The 15,149-nt window shown below is 42.8% G+C and overlaps 3 protein-coding genes across 6 annotated transcripts in view; 2 read left to right on the top strand and 1 right to left on the bottom strand.

The window, feature by feature from the left end:
- The window catches only part of LOC126533502 (uncharacterized), a 56,785-nt gene extending 49,400 nt beyond the window's left edge, over positions 1–7,385 (top strand). Inside the window, exon 31 of the mRNA XM_050180674.3 lies at positions 15–7,385. Within this exon, the coding sequence (XP_050036631.1) occupies positions 15–398 (384 nt within the window). The 3' untranslated portion in view covers positions 399–7,385. The remainder of the gene's footprint in view (positions 1–14) is intronic.
- A 1,376-nt stretch (positions 7,386–8,761) lies between these two features.
- LOC126533499 (MAP3K12-binding inhibitory protein 1-like) lies at positions 8,762–13,366 on the top strand. The gene is made up of 9 exons (XM_050180669.3): positions 8,762–8,892; positions 8,958–9,089; positions 9,633–9,713; positions 10,003–10,111; positions 10,196–10,261; positions 10,946–11,104; positions 11,180–11,277; positions 11,553–11,612; positions 13,037–13,366. Exons 1-9 carry the CDS (start codon positions 8,848–8,850, stop codon positions 13,142–13,144), a joined length of 858 nt encoding a protein of 285 aa, XP_050036626.1. The 5' UTR covers positions 8,762–8,847; the 3' UTR covers positions 13,145–13,366.
- LOC126533501 (HEAT repeat-containing protein 5B) overlaps positions 13,173–15,149 on the bottom strand; it is a 61,974-nt gene continuing 59,997 nt past the window's right edge. For all 4 annotated transcript variants that reach the window (XM_055071936.1, XM_055071938.1, XM_055071939.1 and 1 more), the window contains one exon: positions 13,173–14,028. The gene's annotated coding sequence lies outside the window, so the exon portion shown is untranslated. The remainder of the gene's footprint in view (positions 14,029–15,149) is intronic.

Below are 15,149 nucleotides of genomic sequence, written 5' to 3'. Positions count from 1 at the left end.
TTGCCATGCTACAGCAACAATCCAGCCCACTGCCATTGCCGGCCCCACATGTCACCGTTGAGAACCACACCACGGTGAACCTGGTGACTCACGTCAATGCCTCGGAGCCTGCTGCCGCATCCCCGGCCTCCACGGCACAGCCTCACATATCTACACCACATGGTTTCTCGCGCACTCCTGCTCTGCGACACTCCATGTATTCACGGCTGCGTGGGAGTGGCGTCGGCAATTCGCCTGGCCTGCGAGCCCCTCTCAGGCTTTGCACGTCACAGGAGAAACTGCTTCTAGATGACAACACAGATTTTGATGCCTCGCAGAGCTCAACTGACCACGCCAATCAGCCAGGCAGCCGGGAGAAACGAGCAAACGCTGTTTGGTACGAGTATGGTTGTGTCTGAAGGTGACCTAGCTGGGCACATGTGGCTGTGTTTCCTCTTCCTGCTACTTTATTGATTGCCGCTGAAGCCATTTTTTTTTTGTTTAGAGCAGCTTCTATCATCACTATTTGCACAACTGTGTGCTGTGTAAATCAGTGTCAGCTGCAGTGTTGATGCTTAACGCGCACGAGTGAACGGCTGAAATCCTGGCATCTGCTTGCACTCGGCACTTATTTGGAAGTCTAAAAACCCAGTGGTTTATACTTGAAGTAGGCTATCATGTTGAGCCTTGCAGCTGCAAGGAAACTCCCGAGTGAAATAATCATTTAATATGATGAGAGTAATGTCCACCCCTTTGGTGCAGCATCCATAAGGGAGTCACTGAGACTTTGGGCTCAAGCAATTTCACCTCTGCTAACAAACGGTCGGTGATGTACTAGTGAAGAATTGCATAACAGGTTTGCTCACCACAACAAAGCATTAATAAACATATATGGTGGAAACTTCGGAAAAGTTTGTACATAGCTGAATTAAGGTGTAACAGAAAACAGAGTACGCACCCAGCTACTTAAAAAAAAAATGAAATGAAGCAACTTGAAGTTCTTTGTTCGTACTGGTTTAAGAGAGTTTCCACACTGCGCCAAAGCATCAACCATGCAGTTTGGTTCTTATATCCAGATCCCACAGTTTCTCCGACCGCCGTTTAGGAGTGAATAATTTCTGTACCCACGTTCTGTGCACACATTTACTTCATAGACAAAAACAAGGGACACATTTTATTTCAATTTTTCGAGGTGTGGCCGATAAATATCTTTCACTAGACAGCAAGGAAGACGTGGTTCACCGTATTGTGCAACCCAGATGCCCAATCACATAATATCGTAAGCCTTCATGCGCCACATATGCCCTGCCAAATTGTGGCAGCAGCCACATGCCTATTGTGGTGGCTGTAATTTGTATAATGTGCAACGTTTCTGGCTTAAACTGCTGGCTCATTTACCTTCAGAACTTTGCAACAGAAGTGGCATTTCATTGTAGATGCAGTGTAGTATCACATTTATGTGCATTATCTGCCCTGCTCATCCAGAATAATTAAGAAGTGCATCTAATCTGCAGTGACGCCTGACAACAAATGCACAATTTGCAGGTACACAACGGTAACACTGTTTGTCATTGTTGGGACAGAATGCAGTGCCTGGTTATCACCGTTTGTTCATACCATGTGGCTGCTTGCTGTTTTTCAGCATTTTCAAGTGAGAACTGTTGCACAGTAAGTGTCTAAAGCTTCAAGATCAAAACGTCACGGCACCGTATGCTTCTGAATCAAAATATGTGTAGGTGCGTGAAATGACAACGCGCTATGTGGTACAATCTTGTGCCTAAGCAGTGCGTTTTGTTTGTAATGCAAGAACTGGCGTTTGCTCTTTTATTTCTCGCCATTTCTTGCGTGGCACGGTGAGCTTATCCGTGATCACAAAACAGCTGAACTAGAGATTTTAAATTCATGAAATGTGCGACGCACCAATCAAAGATTAGCTTTTTGATACCACTGGTAAAAGACATGCACAAGGCAGAACAGAATGCGTGCTGTTTGTATTGAAATTGTGTAGCATCCTAGGCTGTTACATTAAAGATCCCACATAGCGCTGTACAAGTTTGGGAATGTATATGTGCACGTGGACTCGGGAAGCAAAAGATAGGAAGTGTTGCAACTAGTGAAGCCCAGTGCCTAGAATGAAGTGGCTTCTCCATTGGATAAAAAAGGAAAGTTAGTGGCACATAATAGTTTCAGGAAACATTGAAGCAGGGCCTGGCCACTGGCAATATCCTTAATTTCAAGGTCACAATTTATTCTGGAAAAGCTGCATTCATTACGGTTCCTAAGACATTCAACAATTCATTTATGTGTGACATACTGTGTGTATTTCGTCAGTCGGCTCATTCTACTGCACATGTTATGTGTTCATTGCTATGTTGTGAAAGCTCTTGATTTAGACAGCAGGTAAGCGAGACACTGGAGCAGCCTTTTAGTGCCTTGGTTTCCGGGTTGTTGCCAAACTTCGTCAAAAGCCATCTGTTGTGTTGGCCACTGAAGTGTCCTGTGTCTCGAGCTAAGAGTGAGATGATTTGAATGAATGGCCTAATCTTATGGTTAAGATTAAATGCCAATTATCAAGTTCATTTAGGTTTGCACCCTGGCTCCTTGGCTTTGTAAACTAATGGCAAGGTGCAATTCATGCTCATGCAAACCCTTGTTTTGTTGAGCCATTTGACTATGTGCAAGGTTATGCCCTTCCTCCGATTAGCTGAGGGGAGGAATTTTTTTTTTTTTTATAGAATACAAGCATGCCGGTAAAGAAAGGTGCAAGGTTGGTTTGTAGTGTGCACTGAACCATATCATGACAACAGTCCCCCCCCCCTCTCTCCTGTGCCTTTACTTGTGTGTTTGTTCAAGTGTATATGTGTTTCTTAGCTGAACCTACTTATTTATTTTTTTCATGCATTTTAAGTTTGCGCCACCATTTTTCACTTGCAAGGAACAATGTGTTCAGACATGCATTGTGTTCATTTCACACTTATGAGTTGGCCCTGTATTGGGAAAGCCACATTACTTTGCCACAACGAAAATTAGCTTACTTTGATGTGTGTTGTGAGAGTGTTGTTGTGCAGGATAACAGAGAATTTAAAGTCGAGGTGAGGCTTTTATTGCTGCATATTCTTTGTTGCTTGCTATGTAACAAGCTAAGATGGTGCACAACATGTCATAAAAGCATGTTATCTGCTGCTCATATCAGCTGACTTTGACGTGGCTGCAAACTTTTATTTTGCTAACCATCTTATGGAGTCGGACCTCGATATAACAAACCTCGACTTATTGAAACTCCCTATGTTACGAAACATTTTCGTTTCCCAATGTTAGTTCCATTGAAAACTACATATCTATTTTTTTGCAATTTAACGAAGTATTTCCATGGCACTGTTTTGATTTAACAATGTTTTTGGCCATTTGAAGCATTTAGTAGGAGGCTCTTTGGCTAGTAAATTTTGCAGAAAACTATAAAAATGTTGGCTGAAGCTGAAGTCATCGCTTGCACGCATCTTTCCGCACGAAAAGCTCGAGCAGCAAAAACACTGTTGTAGGGACCTGATAATTGGGATCCTCAAAGCATGCACGCAGTGGCGCAGTTATACAGGAAACACTGCTGTGCCATGTCGGGTTGGTAAAGAATGTGAGGAGACCGTGAGGCACGCAAGCAGCGCTAAGTAACAGTAGCCAATCTCAAAGGCCATGTGAAGGCAGCTGCGATCTGTAGCCAATCTCGAAGGTCGTGCTTTTGTATGTTAAAAGCACCAGAAGCAATTTTTAGAGCCATAAGCATGTGTTGTCAGCCATGCTTCACTCCAGCAATGGTTCCTACAGCGTGGGGGGAGGAAGGTGAGCATGTGAAACATGATTAAGCATGTGCTAAGGTGCGCTAGAAGGTGGGGTGGCAGGGGCAGGTGAGCTTGCGAGCGACCTCTTCTAGCCTGGCCCTGCCATGTGGCTGTGCATGGCAGTCCACACGGCTAAGTGCATACACGGGCCTCGCACCATATCTTGGGAGCTAATCTGTGGTGCAAAGGCTAAGGGTGAGCCGAGATGACTGATACCTTGACGCACATTATGTTCCTGCATACCTAGTGTTGGAGGCCATGTAATCTCAAGTTTGCGAGACATGGTGAAGCTAAAGGCAGCACAAAGCATTTGCTCCCTGTTACCGGCACTCTTCATCATGCAAAAATTGTGACAGCAAGCGTTTGTTGCGATAAAGTGATATCTGTTCATGTTTGTTTGTGTGTGTGGTGACACCATGCTTGTTAATTTAATTAGTAAGCAAACGTTTACTGCAATTTGTATGGCCGGTAAATCCATGAACCTTAGTTCGTGTAGGTGTCTAATGCTTTGGTATTGCTATCGTGCTTCACCTTTCAGACGAAACAGCGACTTTTCTTTTATATCTCAGAGGGAACAAATCTCTGTATGAATGACAGCTATGGGCACTAAGTGCATTTAACAATGGTGTCCAAAATTTACATCGGTGCGCGATGCAACAATTGCACATCTTGCATATCATGAGCCATATCGATACATTGCTCTTGGTACAATGTGCACTCCATTTGCCTGTGCTCGTAATCGCGCAGTCATGGCATGACCTTTCTGCGATTTGTTTATAAGTGCTCACTGACAAGATGCTACCTACCAGGAATGTTCTGGGAACCTATGAAATTATTTTTACTGCTGAAACTTTAAAATGAAATTCACAGTCTAAAAAAGTTCTTCGCTGTAAGTTCGGCTTCGTTATATCGAGGTCTGACTTTGTATAACATGTTGAGACGGTACTTACGACTTCTTGTTGCACATCTGCTGCCAATATAGTTAATATTCTAAACTGTTGTGACAAAGCTATGCCGAGTGTGGTTGCACAATCTGTGCAGTTGGTTTTAACAAACAGGCCTGGTCTGTATGCAATTGACAGGAGTGTGTCCACGAGTGACAGGGGTTCAAAGCAACAAAATTTTTCTCTGCACTGTTGCATATGCTTTTCTCTTAGTACTTGTCTTCACACCCGCCTGCGCCTGGCACCTACAAGAGTTTACAGAAATGAAAGTGTTCATGTGAGCCCAACGTTTCAGTGGCACTCTTCTCAATCTTTGCTATTATAGGGCGGTGGCTCAGGCAAGTGAGTGATCCAGGATCTTCTATGTACAGTGCACAAAAACACACGCACACAAACAGTACTGTGTATGTGTACCTTTCTTTCTTTGCGTCTCGCATTTACTATGCTGACAGCTCAGCACCAACTCCCGTAGAGTCCCGCATGACTGATGGCCGAGTGGAAGCCGCAGAAATATCTGGCGTCCAAACTGGACAAAGCAGCCTCTGGCTCTTGCATCTGAGGTAAACCTAATGCAGGTAGCTTCAAACGTGCAGAAAGTTCGTAACAGTGAAACAAGCCAGGGAGTGGCATTATGTTTTTATTAAGTGGTTTCGGACTTAGTAACAGCATGGTGTAGCTTTCCAAGTGCTACAGTTCCATGCGGCCTCGGATTGCAGCACTGTGGTGCTGCCCTAGCGTTGACTTGGTGGACCTTTAGAAGTCAGAATTTTGACATCCATGGCTGCAACTGCTTGCCGTTTATGGGCAAAACGCCTTGTTCATAAGCTTCAATGCACTGTGAAGGCAGAGTTCTTGTCACTGCATAAACTTTGCAGCATCAAAGGCACAGCTTTTCAAAAGCAATCCTCAAAACTTGCCGACATCAATGTGTCAATGCAGCGATATGCACCGGTATATGCTGGTAATGCCCCAGGCGCTGCTGGTGACGAAACGTCTGGTGTGCTTGTTTTGGACACTACCTGTAGAGACATCACTTCCTGATGCAAAGTGTGGCTGGGAAATCCAAAATATCTAAGCCGGTTAGAGGTCCTTCCATATCTTTTGCCAAGTGACATAGGTGCTGCTGTACTGTAGCATTCTTGTGATTTGGCTGCAATTCATGGAACTTCTAAGGCAGGATTTGTTGACGTTAAAATGCAAACTTTATTCAAATCAACCCCTAGTGAAAGTGCAGTATATCAGGCTGACACTGTTGTGTCGTGCTTTTGCTCTTGCTATTTTTAGAGATGAAGCGATACGCACAGATGATGTCGCCTGCCCCTTTTCCCTTGTCTGAGGGTCTGCCAATTGTTGCTATATTAATAAGATATATTAATTGTGGCTATTGCTATGTGTTAATGTTATGCAGTTAGGAGATACTACACTCAGAAAGTCAAGTATGTGTAGTAGCGTGCATGTTGTAAGCTTGTCACTGCTTTGTGAACAAAGGTCTGCACTGCATTTATCGAAACTGCCCACAGCTTCCTCCAGGTTGTGCCTGTATGTGTATTATGAGGCAGTAAGCATACCAGTCAGCCTGTAGTGAGTGTCCGTAGAACAAATGTAATTTATTATAGGAAACGCACAGTGCTACAAGTTTAGACCAGTTGCCTGCTTGTGCCTGCTGTTTAGCTTAGTAAGTGTACTTGGACCCCCCCTCGGGTTGTCTGCGCTCTTTAGTCTACAGCAACTCTATGCAATGATCTTTTGGTTAGTGCTTGCTTTCCTTGAATGGCAGACTAATTTTTTTTGTGCTGGTGGAAACGCGTGATCTTTTTGCTGAATGCTGACAGCTTTGGGTCCTTCGATGGGACTGTTTTCCATTTAATTCAATTTGATTTCACAGGGTAATCACATGAACAGGCAGTGTTATGGTTTTTGCGGTGTTGCAGGTTCGAAGCATTGGGAAGCACCATTTCGTGGTGGCTTCTCCTGACCTCTAAAGCGCTCCTAAGGAGGTAATATATCACTGCCATAAGTTGCACGTTTTGAATAGGGAAGGGCTCCTTCAACTTCAATAGATGTGAGTGACTCCGAAGAGTAAGGAGTTTTTTCTTTCTTATAGCTTAGAAGTGCTGTTCTCAGTGGTGTGCCTCAGTTTTTCTGATTCCTTGCTGTGATGCTGGCTAAAGCCTTGTGCTTAATATGCTTAATACATATATAGAAGCAAAGAAATTTACTGCTCTCATCTGAGCATTGTGCCTGTGTAGTCCATCAGGTTGACCTGTCAAACATTTCTTGTGATGCAGATTATAATGCGTGTCTGCCTGAACGTTTCATTCTCAAGGCTGCAGTCTGCTTCAGCTTTTGACCAAATCATGTTATTTATGACAGCTTCACATTATACATTTGTTTTTTGCATTTATTTTAGATTTTATATGTAAATAGATGTACAGCTCATTGTCGTTAGTTTTGTTGGTTGTCACGTTTTCTGCTTTTCAGAAGCCTGTGTGAGAATTAAGTTGTTGAGCTCAGAAAGAGAACTTCGTTGCCTTGTAGGTGTTGCCTGAAGATTTTTTTTAAATGTATTTTCATGCTTTGGGTCTTCTGAGAGGAATGAACAGCAAATAAAAGTCTTCTGTGGTCTGAACAGTGTTCTGTTTAATGTCATGGCACTCTTTGTGAAAGAAGTTCAGTGAAATGACTGCATTCGTAAAAGAAAAAGAGTAATATAAGTAAAGCAAGTGTTCACACAAACACACGCACACATGCACACACACACACACACACACACACCAACTAAGACCATAACAAACAGCTGCAAGGATTACCTTTCACATGCAGCTTATGTCATTCACAGTCCATTATCATTGTAAACAAGGATGCTGATGTCTGGTCCAATTGAAGACAAAGTTTGCCATATAGCTAAAGATCAATGTTACCTGTTATTTAACCTGGATCAGTGCAGAGAACACATTTCACCAACGACTTGCCAGACCAAATTTTTTCTCGTGGATGATGCTCATCAAACTCGGCTGAGCTTTGCAAAAAAGAATAGAAAGTTGAGCGAGTTTGAGTGGATTCATATACACGAATGCACTCCAACTGAGAGAGGTGACGGGACAGTTCATGTCCTTTCAGTTCACGCCTGCTTTGTCTTTGTCCTGTCGCACTATCTAAAACAGCCATGATTCCTGCGAGCTTTTACATCTCTGTGTTCGTAGAAGTTTGAGAAAATTCGTCATAGCGGGACCTCCACTCGGCGATTAGTGGAGCAGGAAGGCAGGGAATGTAGCATAGAAATTTCACAAAGGCACCGTACAGATTTACAGTACTATCGATCGCACGCAACACCTTATGGGCTGTACAGTGAAACCTCGTTATAACGAAGTTCTGCAGCTTCTATGGAAAGTCCCCGCAAACAGTTTTCACGAAGGCGCACTTATTTTGCGCTACAGGTTAAAACGAAAGCTCCCGCACCCGAGCTTCGACAGCCTCCGCGACAAGGACTCGCCAAGAAAATGCATCACTGTACCTTTTTTTCAGCTCGGCACCTTGCTGCGGTGGCCTGTATTGCGGCCGAGGTTCGCCAGCCTGCGCTCTATCCCTATGAGATCTTCGGTGACTCTGTCTGTGCATGTTCAGAGGTTGGGTTCAGCAAACGCTGGTGCGGGTGGCAGCGACAGAGGGAAATCGGAATGACTTTAGAACACGTTAGAATGCCAGACTTGGCCTGTCAGGCACGCTTCAGGCGGTCGCAACACCGGACTTAACCTTTGACTTCGTAACGCCCACTTTGACATGCTTTGACGTTGCCGCCTCATGACGTCACAAACTCGGTCAAAGCGCACGTTATGTTGGCAGAAAAAAAAGAAAAAGCAGAACTATTTAGACATCTTCAATTTCAAGACCCTTTATACCAACTTTCTGGTAAAATTTAACAGTGCTTTTGTTAAGACCGAAAACAAGTCGTGCGAGAAATGATGCCGAAGTCATTCCGAACCTAGTCAAAGCAATCTAATCCTGCTTGATTGTTTACAAGCGAATGCGCACGTGTGTTTTGACGTGTTCGTTAGCCGTGGGTAATCGATACGCTGTCATAAGCAAACATCATGGTGGAAGCCTGTTTAAAGCAGTGTACGAAAGTGTTTTCAGCCGTAAGTACTTGGTACATACCGTATGATGTGAGCATTACCCACTGCATCATGCCTTCTCTTTCTAGCTCCTAGAGGCCGGCGTTTTGCATTCGTTTCGCTTCGAGTACGACACTCCTTGTGTAGAAGCGTCAACAGAATGCTCCGCTTCTCTGGGATCGGCATTAGACGAGCTGATTCGTCGCTTTCAGGAGTACAGGGTATGACGAATGGCGTTTCAAACAAACACTCGCAGATCCAACGCCGTTTTGGAATGACGCGAAGCTTATTTGAGTTTTACGTGTAGCTGCGATGTATGATGGGATAGTGAAGGAGATCGGACAAATGAAGTTTCGTGACTTAATGCTAGTCCGTTTCACGTGTGTGGCACAACACTAGTAGTTTAAAAAAAAAAAAAAGAAAGCTCCCGCACGCCATCACAGCGGGCGCTGTGCACATTAAAGACTCAAGAAAGCGATAGGGGCCGCCTGGCATGAGGAAGTGCCTCTCAGTGCACTCTTGTTTTATGGTTTTATGGCATTCACATGGGAAAGTGCCTAGGCTAACTTCCAAACTCGTACGTCGTCAGAGCGCATACACGCACTGAACAAAGAAGATGCAGAACCATGGTCTCACTTTGAGAATATATCATTGCAAAAAGAAATACAACCAAGGGTTTACTCATGCAGATTGGTTGAGTGTTGAAAGAGAAAAAAAAATGCACGCACACGAGGTCTTCTGTCTGCATCTTTCCTTCTGAACAGGACAGTCTACCATTCAACACCCAACAGCCCACCCCGAAAGTTGATCCCAAGATTGTTCAAATCCAGGTTGACCGGAAAGTGGTAAGTGACTAATGGCACACACAACTGGTACATCCCATAGAGTTTGACAGTACCAGGAAAGTGTGAAAGAAATCTTTAAAGCTATATTAGGAGATTAAGTAAATCTAGTTGCAATAATACAGCTTTGACATCACCACTGGAGCATGTTTATGCATGTAGTAAAGCCTGGTAGCTGTCTTTAGCGACCTTTTTAGAGTTGTCGGAGCACTTTAAAAAAACCAGTCAAATATGCCATAAGTGACAAGCATAGCAGTTGGAATAAAATGAATTACTTCTTTGTTGGCTGCAGATCAACGATAGGATTGAAGCATTTATAACCAGAAAACGGAAGGAAGTTGATGAATGGAATGTCCAGGAGTTCTGCTGCTCAAAAGCAGGCGAAGTCGACGGCGATGCAGGTTCAGTGATATTTCTCAGTTTTAATAGTCAATATTCACTTTGGCAGCTTTGCACCTTGTTGAAATCGGACTTTCATTTTTCAGAACAAAGTTGTGCCCGGGTTGATTCTGTCTTTGTGCCCAGGTCTGGTGGAAGCAGCCATGTAAAAGGTTGGGCTACTCTTATTAAAGCGAGGGATATGTTGGTAGTTCTTTCATAAGTCCATCTGCATTCCTTCAGTAAAAGGAAGATGACTTATTAGAGGAGGAAATGAACCTGAATTGCAATTTAATTGCATGCGTAAGGTGCACCATTGATATCAGTTTTACATTGCTGATCTCGCAGCATTTTTGCACATTCGGACCCTATTTGTGCAGCAAGGTTTTGGTGGACTGCTAATGTATTTAGCATGGGAGACGCCTTGTGGGTCTATACTGTAGTTTTATCACTCCTGGGATATCACACACGTTTGACTTGATATCTGCCACTCCAATTAGGTGCCACACTATATGTTGTACAAGTGAAAGTGTTCTTAAAGGTGATTAGCCAGGGATACTGGCCCAGGTCAAGTTTTCATATATTTTTCAAAGCAGTGCTGCTACCTGTTCACTAGTAAACTGACTGCCCTTAACTAGTACCCCACTGTATGCTGTCATGAGGAGTTGGTGCGAGAAATTCAAAATGGTGACAACGCCTTTCTCTACTTTGGTGTTGCTTTTTGACATGCCAAACCACCACTTTCAGAAATGTAATGCATCCAATTTGTGTTCCTATCTTTATCTAGCATCGCTTTAAATGCAGCCTTTATTGCACAAGCTCCTAGAACAGCAGATATGAATATTTCCCGATTCCAGTTTCCAGGGTTGTGAACCAGTGGGGTCCGATGACTAAGCTCATGAGGCCTACAACTAGCCACACGCAATGCCCCGTTAAACAAGAGCATTCGGCCACTATACCAGAAGGAATCGAAGAAAGGTTGCGTAACATGGAGTCCCACTTGAAGCTGAAATCTGGTAGGTCTTTTGCTTATTGGGTATGTTTGCTCGATTTCCAACACAACCCACATTGTAAACTGTTTTGTTTCACAGGGTGTGCTGTGCCCCATGACGTCTATGCTCGGCTCAAACAGCTGGAGGACAGAATCTTGTACCTTGAAGGAATATCGCCAGACTACTTCAGTACGACGGTAAGGCTATGCTAGTGATGAAGTGGTTGGCATCATGCGTATTACGTCATGTGGAACCTGATAGCAATGAAAAGACAAGTTTGAAAGTCTAGAGCTGTCATAATTGTCTGCAGGTTGCAACAAAGAGATATGTTAGCAACTGTCTTGTGTATTTGTTGAACTCTTAGTTACCTGCCAGTCTCTTGTTCTTTATTGACATACCTTTTGTTATTGTTCTGTGAATGTTTTTATTTAAGTGAGCCAACTTGCTGTTATTTGTATATGATATTTTGCAGGCTCACATGGCGCCTTCTGCTCAAGCTAGTCAGTCCAGTGACGCTTCAAGACAGTATGAGGCGAGTCCACATGCATTAAAAGCTTAGTTTGTTTCATATTCACAGTGAATGCAGATTCAGTATCACCAAACAATAGTGCTCCAACAGATTACATGCAACATGCAAATTTTTCTGTGTGGGCGTTGTTCAAATTGAATCTTGGCTTTTCTGCTAGAAATTTGTCTTGAGATGTTTTCTTAGTGTCTTGTTAACTTCAGTGCTACAGGTGAACTTTTCAAAACTCTTTGCGTACCGCGCCCATTGTGCCATTGTGCATTGTTAGCCTGCTAACGATGGTTTGAGACCTTTTGCACCACTCACGGAGACACTGCGCTATTGGACGTGAATGAAGAGAACTATATTTTTATTTTCTAAGCAGTTTGCCTTTTTTCCAACCAGTTAAAGAGCACCGAACATTCTGCCAGTCGAGAGCTTCTTTATGGTTGCTTTCAAGTGCACTTGAGATTCCCAAAACACATTAAACATTTTTCTTAGCATCCTCAAACTTGGTGCACTATTAACAGCCACAGCCAAGATTTGTTAAATGCTTTTTCTGTTTAAAGTGCAGTAGAAGGTTAATTGTGCTAACCAGATGTGTCTTTTCAACAAGCACTGAAATGGAGAATACAGCAGTTGTGTGCTTTGATTATGCTTGAAATTCCTTCAATAAACATTGACAGCACCTCGAGTGGCGGGAGTCCAAAACTAATAGTTACTACAGTAAAACCTTGTCCTTTGGTTCTGGCAGGGGTATACATTATTTAATGCAATGAAACTCTCGTTAATTCGGATAACTCTCGGAGCTCGGCGAGCGCCAAAGCACCGCAAATGTGTGATGCAAAAGAGCGAAAATAGCGTTAGCGTCCATCGAAACGAAGCAACGAAGTCCGCATTGCCATAGTCATCATTGAAAATCGTATGTGAATGACAACAACACCAGAAAGTTTCATGCCTAGTTATGCCTCTAAAGCCTTTATTCTTGCGTTTACCGCTTAGTCGGCCGCGGTTTCATCCACAGTGGTTGTGGCAAACGGTACTTTCATTCTGATAAGCTTTAGAGGATGAAGGAAGCCGGCTGCATCGTGATGTATGACGACCAGCTCACAGGCGAAAAAATAATCGGAATGTGTGGGTTGTATAAAAGGTCTGTCTTGGATGAAGACGCACGCTACGGCTGCGCTGTGAAGGAAGTTGCAAGGGCTAATCAGCCACGAAATGACTGCTTTTGTACAGAATAGAGACACGATTGGCTCATTCATTCAGTAAATGGAAACGTGTTGACATAGTAAGCATTTGTTTATTTTTTTCTTGATGCCCTCGATAATTCAACATTCGGCTAATTTCTTCATATTTTTCAGTCCCACTATATATGCTTTAGGCTGTAATCATGCATATGTAATTGACAAGTCAGAATTTAGTTCTTTCTTTGTTTTCCTTGGAAACAGGATTGGAGCATGTCCCAGATTGAAAGCAGGATCAATCTCCTCCAGAGCCGCCTGAGAGAAAAGGCAGAAGCAGCATCGGAGCCATCCACTTCATCTATGGCACTGTGATTCAATGCAGCGAAGACAGGAAACGTCATTCTGTACAGTTTTGTGACACTGTATTTATTCTATTTTCTATACATCTTTCATAACAATTAGCCACAGAGAATGTATAACAGAGATATGCTAGGAGGCCCTTTTTGAGCACCAGTGTACCTGCGTAACAGCCTACATTAGTTGCAAATAAATCCAAATACGTTTACCACAATAAAATATGTGCAACAGACAGAACATCTATGGTTTGGTTTCTTTTAGGGACTGGCTCTAAGACATAACTAAAAGGGGAAGTATATTTTGGGTGAAAGTGGCACGCATTTACGATATATTCTAGAATTAACATTTGCAATATTCATACCTATAAGGATCTAAACACAGTAAAGCTGCATTATGTATATCAGTTATGTAAAACTAACTAGTATAATGCTAAGCAGCAAAAACGTGTTGTACACACCACACGTTACAGGAGGCAGTGTTGAAAAAAAAACCACGAGGGTGTTTTTTAGATCATGAGACATCGAGAATGAAAAGGGGCTGAAAGGTTAGAAAAATGTCATCACAAAAGTGTAGAAATTTCACAAATGTGTCCGACCAGCAGACCAATGTATGTTAATTATATAGACGTCATTCTAGGTATTGTAATATAGTTGCAAATGTGAAGGATGTACACCAGGAACAAACAAGACGATTGTGGTCATCTTCAAAAGCCTAGACAAGTTTTCTCTTGGAAATTAAAATTGTGTGCTTTGCAAGGGTCTTGCTTGGGTGCCACTGGAATTCTCCAATGGTACTGTTGCCATTTGGGACTAGCCACAAATAACACAGCTCTTGGTTGTTGGCACTACTATTGCTCTAGCACAAGATAGTTTGCCTCTGCTTGCACCAATGAAGCGCACCTGAAATGAAACAATGCTTGATCAATTGAAGTACTATACATGGTTCTAATGTCATAGTTTGCTGCCCAGAAAATTACGTGCTCACCAGATTGAAAAACATGTTACATACACAACAGATATTCAAAACACCTATGTTTAATAACTGGATACAGTTGCCCCTGAAATAACTGATACTGCAAATGACTAGACGATCCTTGCAAGCATGCCCTGAACACATTTCTTTTGAGGGATACACGTGAACTTTATCAACGACTATTTACCTTTACAAGCAGCAAACTCGCAACGACGAAGACTGACAAGCAGCACATCCCCAGATTGTAGTGGCTTACTCAGTGACTTTGCTGTTGCCCATTTCACCTGCTTCAGGAACTTGTCTGTATAAACATTCTCAAAACAAGTAGCTCTCTTGCGTTCTTTCACTACCAGAAGATGAAAACTTCCAACAAAAAGTCCAGAGGCTGACAAGCATAACTTTTTCGCGAACAGAATTTATTCTTTCGTAAATACTGGCCCAACATGCACAAAATTGTAAAACGAGCCCAAATTCATAAACTATCAAAAGAACTGGGAGAGTTGGCATGAAGGTATGAATGCAGCTTGAATGAAATATATACAGTTATCAATACGTATATGAACATCAAACGTGACGTCTATGTCAGCGATACATCTGTGGCTTTATGTAGCACTGAATGACAGTTTCTGCACTGTATGATTGGATAATGAAGCAAACTTGTTTGAGTGTTGTGCACAAGCCTATGTGCACGCCTGGCCACCTTCACCTATAGATATGATCCTGTCTGCTTTCAATAAACTAGTTGCAAGTGACGCTCTTTCCTGTGCTAAAGATTTTTTTCTCCCTTAGATGCATCTTAACTTCGGGGAATAAGATGAACCAAGTAGCCCAGCAACAATCATTGTTATGTTATAGGTGAAGCATAAGTAGTGCTCAGTAAACCAGACGCCCACTTCTATTGCAGGCTTTTTGATATCTTGTGCTTGCAATAATTCCTCTGAATGAATGCTGTTAAGAACACATATGCAGATGATGGTTCTTGAAATAGTTACTGGCATAATATGCTTCTATGTCTTTGATGTGTGCTAAGCAAATTCGTTCAGTTGTA

The sequence above is a fragment of the Dermacentor andersoni genome, chromosome 7 (genome assembly GCF_023375885.2).
Source record: "Dermacentor andersoni chromosome 7, qqDerAnde1_hic_scaffold, whole genome shotgun sequence".
NCBI classification, from domain to species: domain Eukaryota; kingdom Metazoa; phylum Arthropoda; class Arachnida; order Ixodida; family Ixodidae; genus Dermacentor; species Dermacentor andersoni.
The sequence above is the reverse complement of the archived record's forward strand: the minus strand, read 5'-3'. Positions and strand labels throughout refer to the sequence as shown.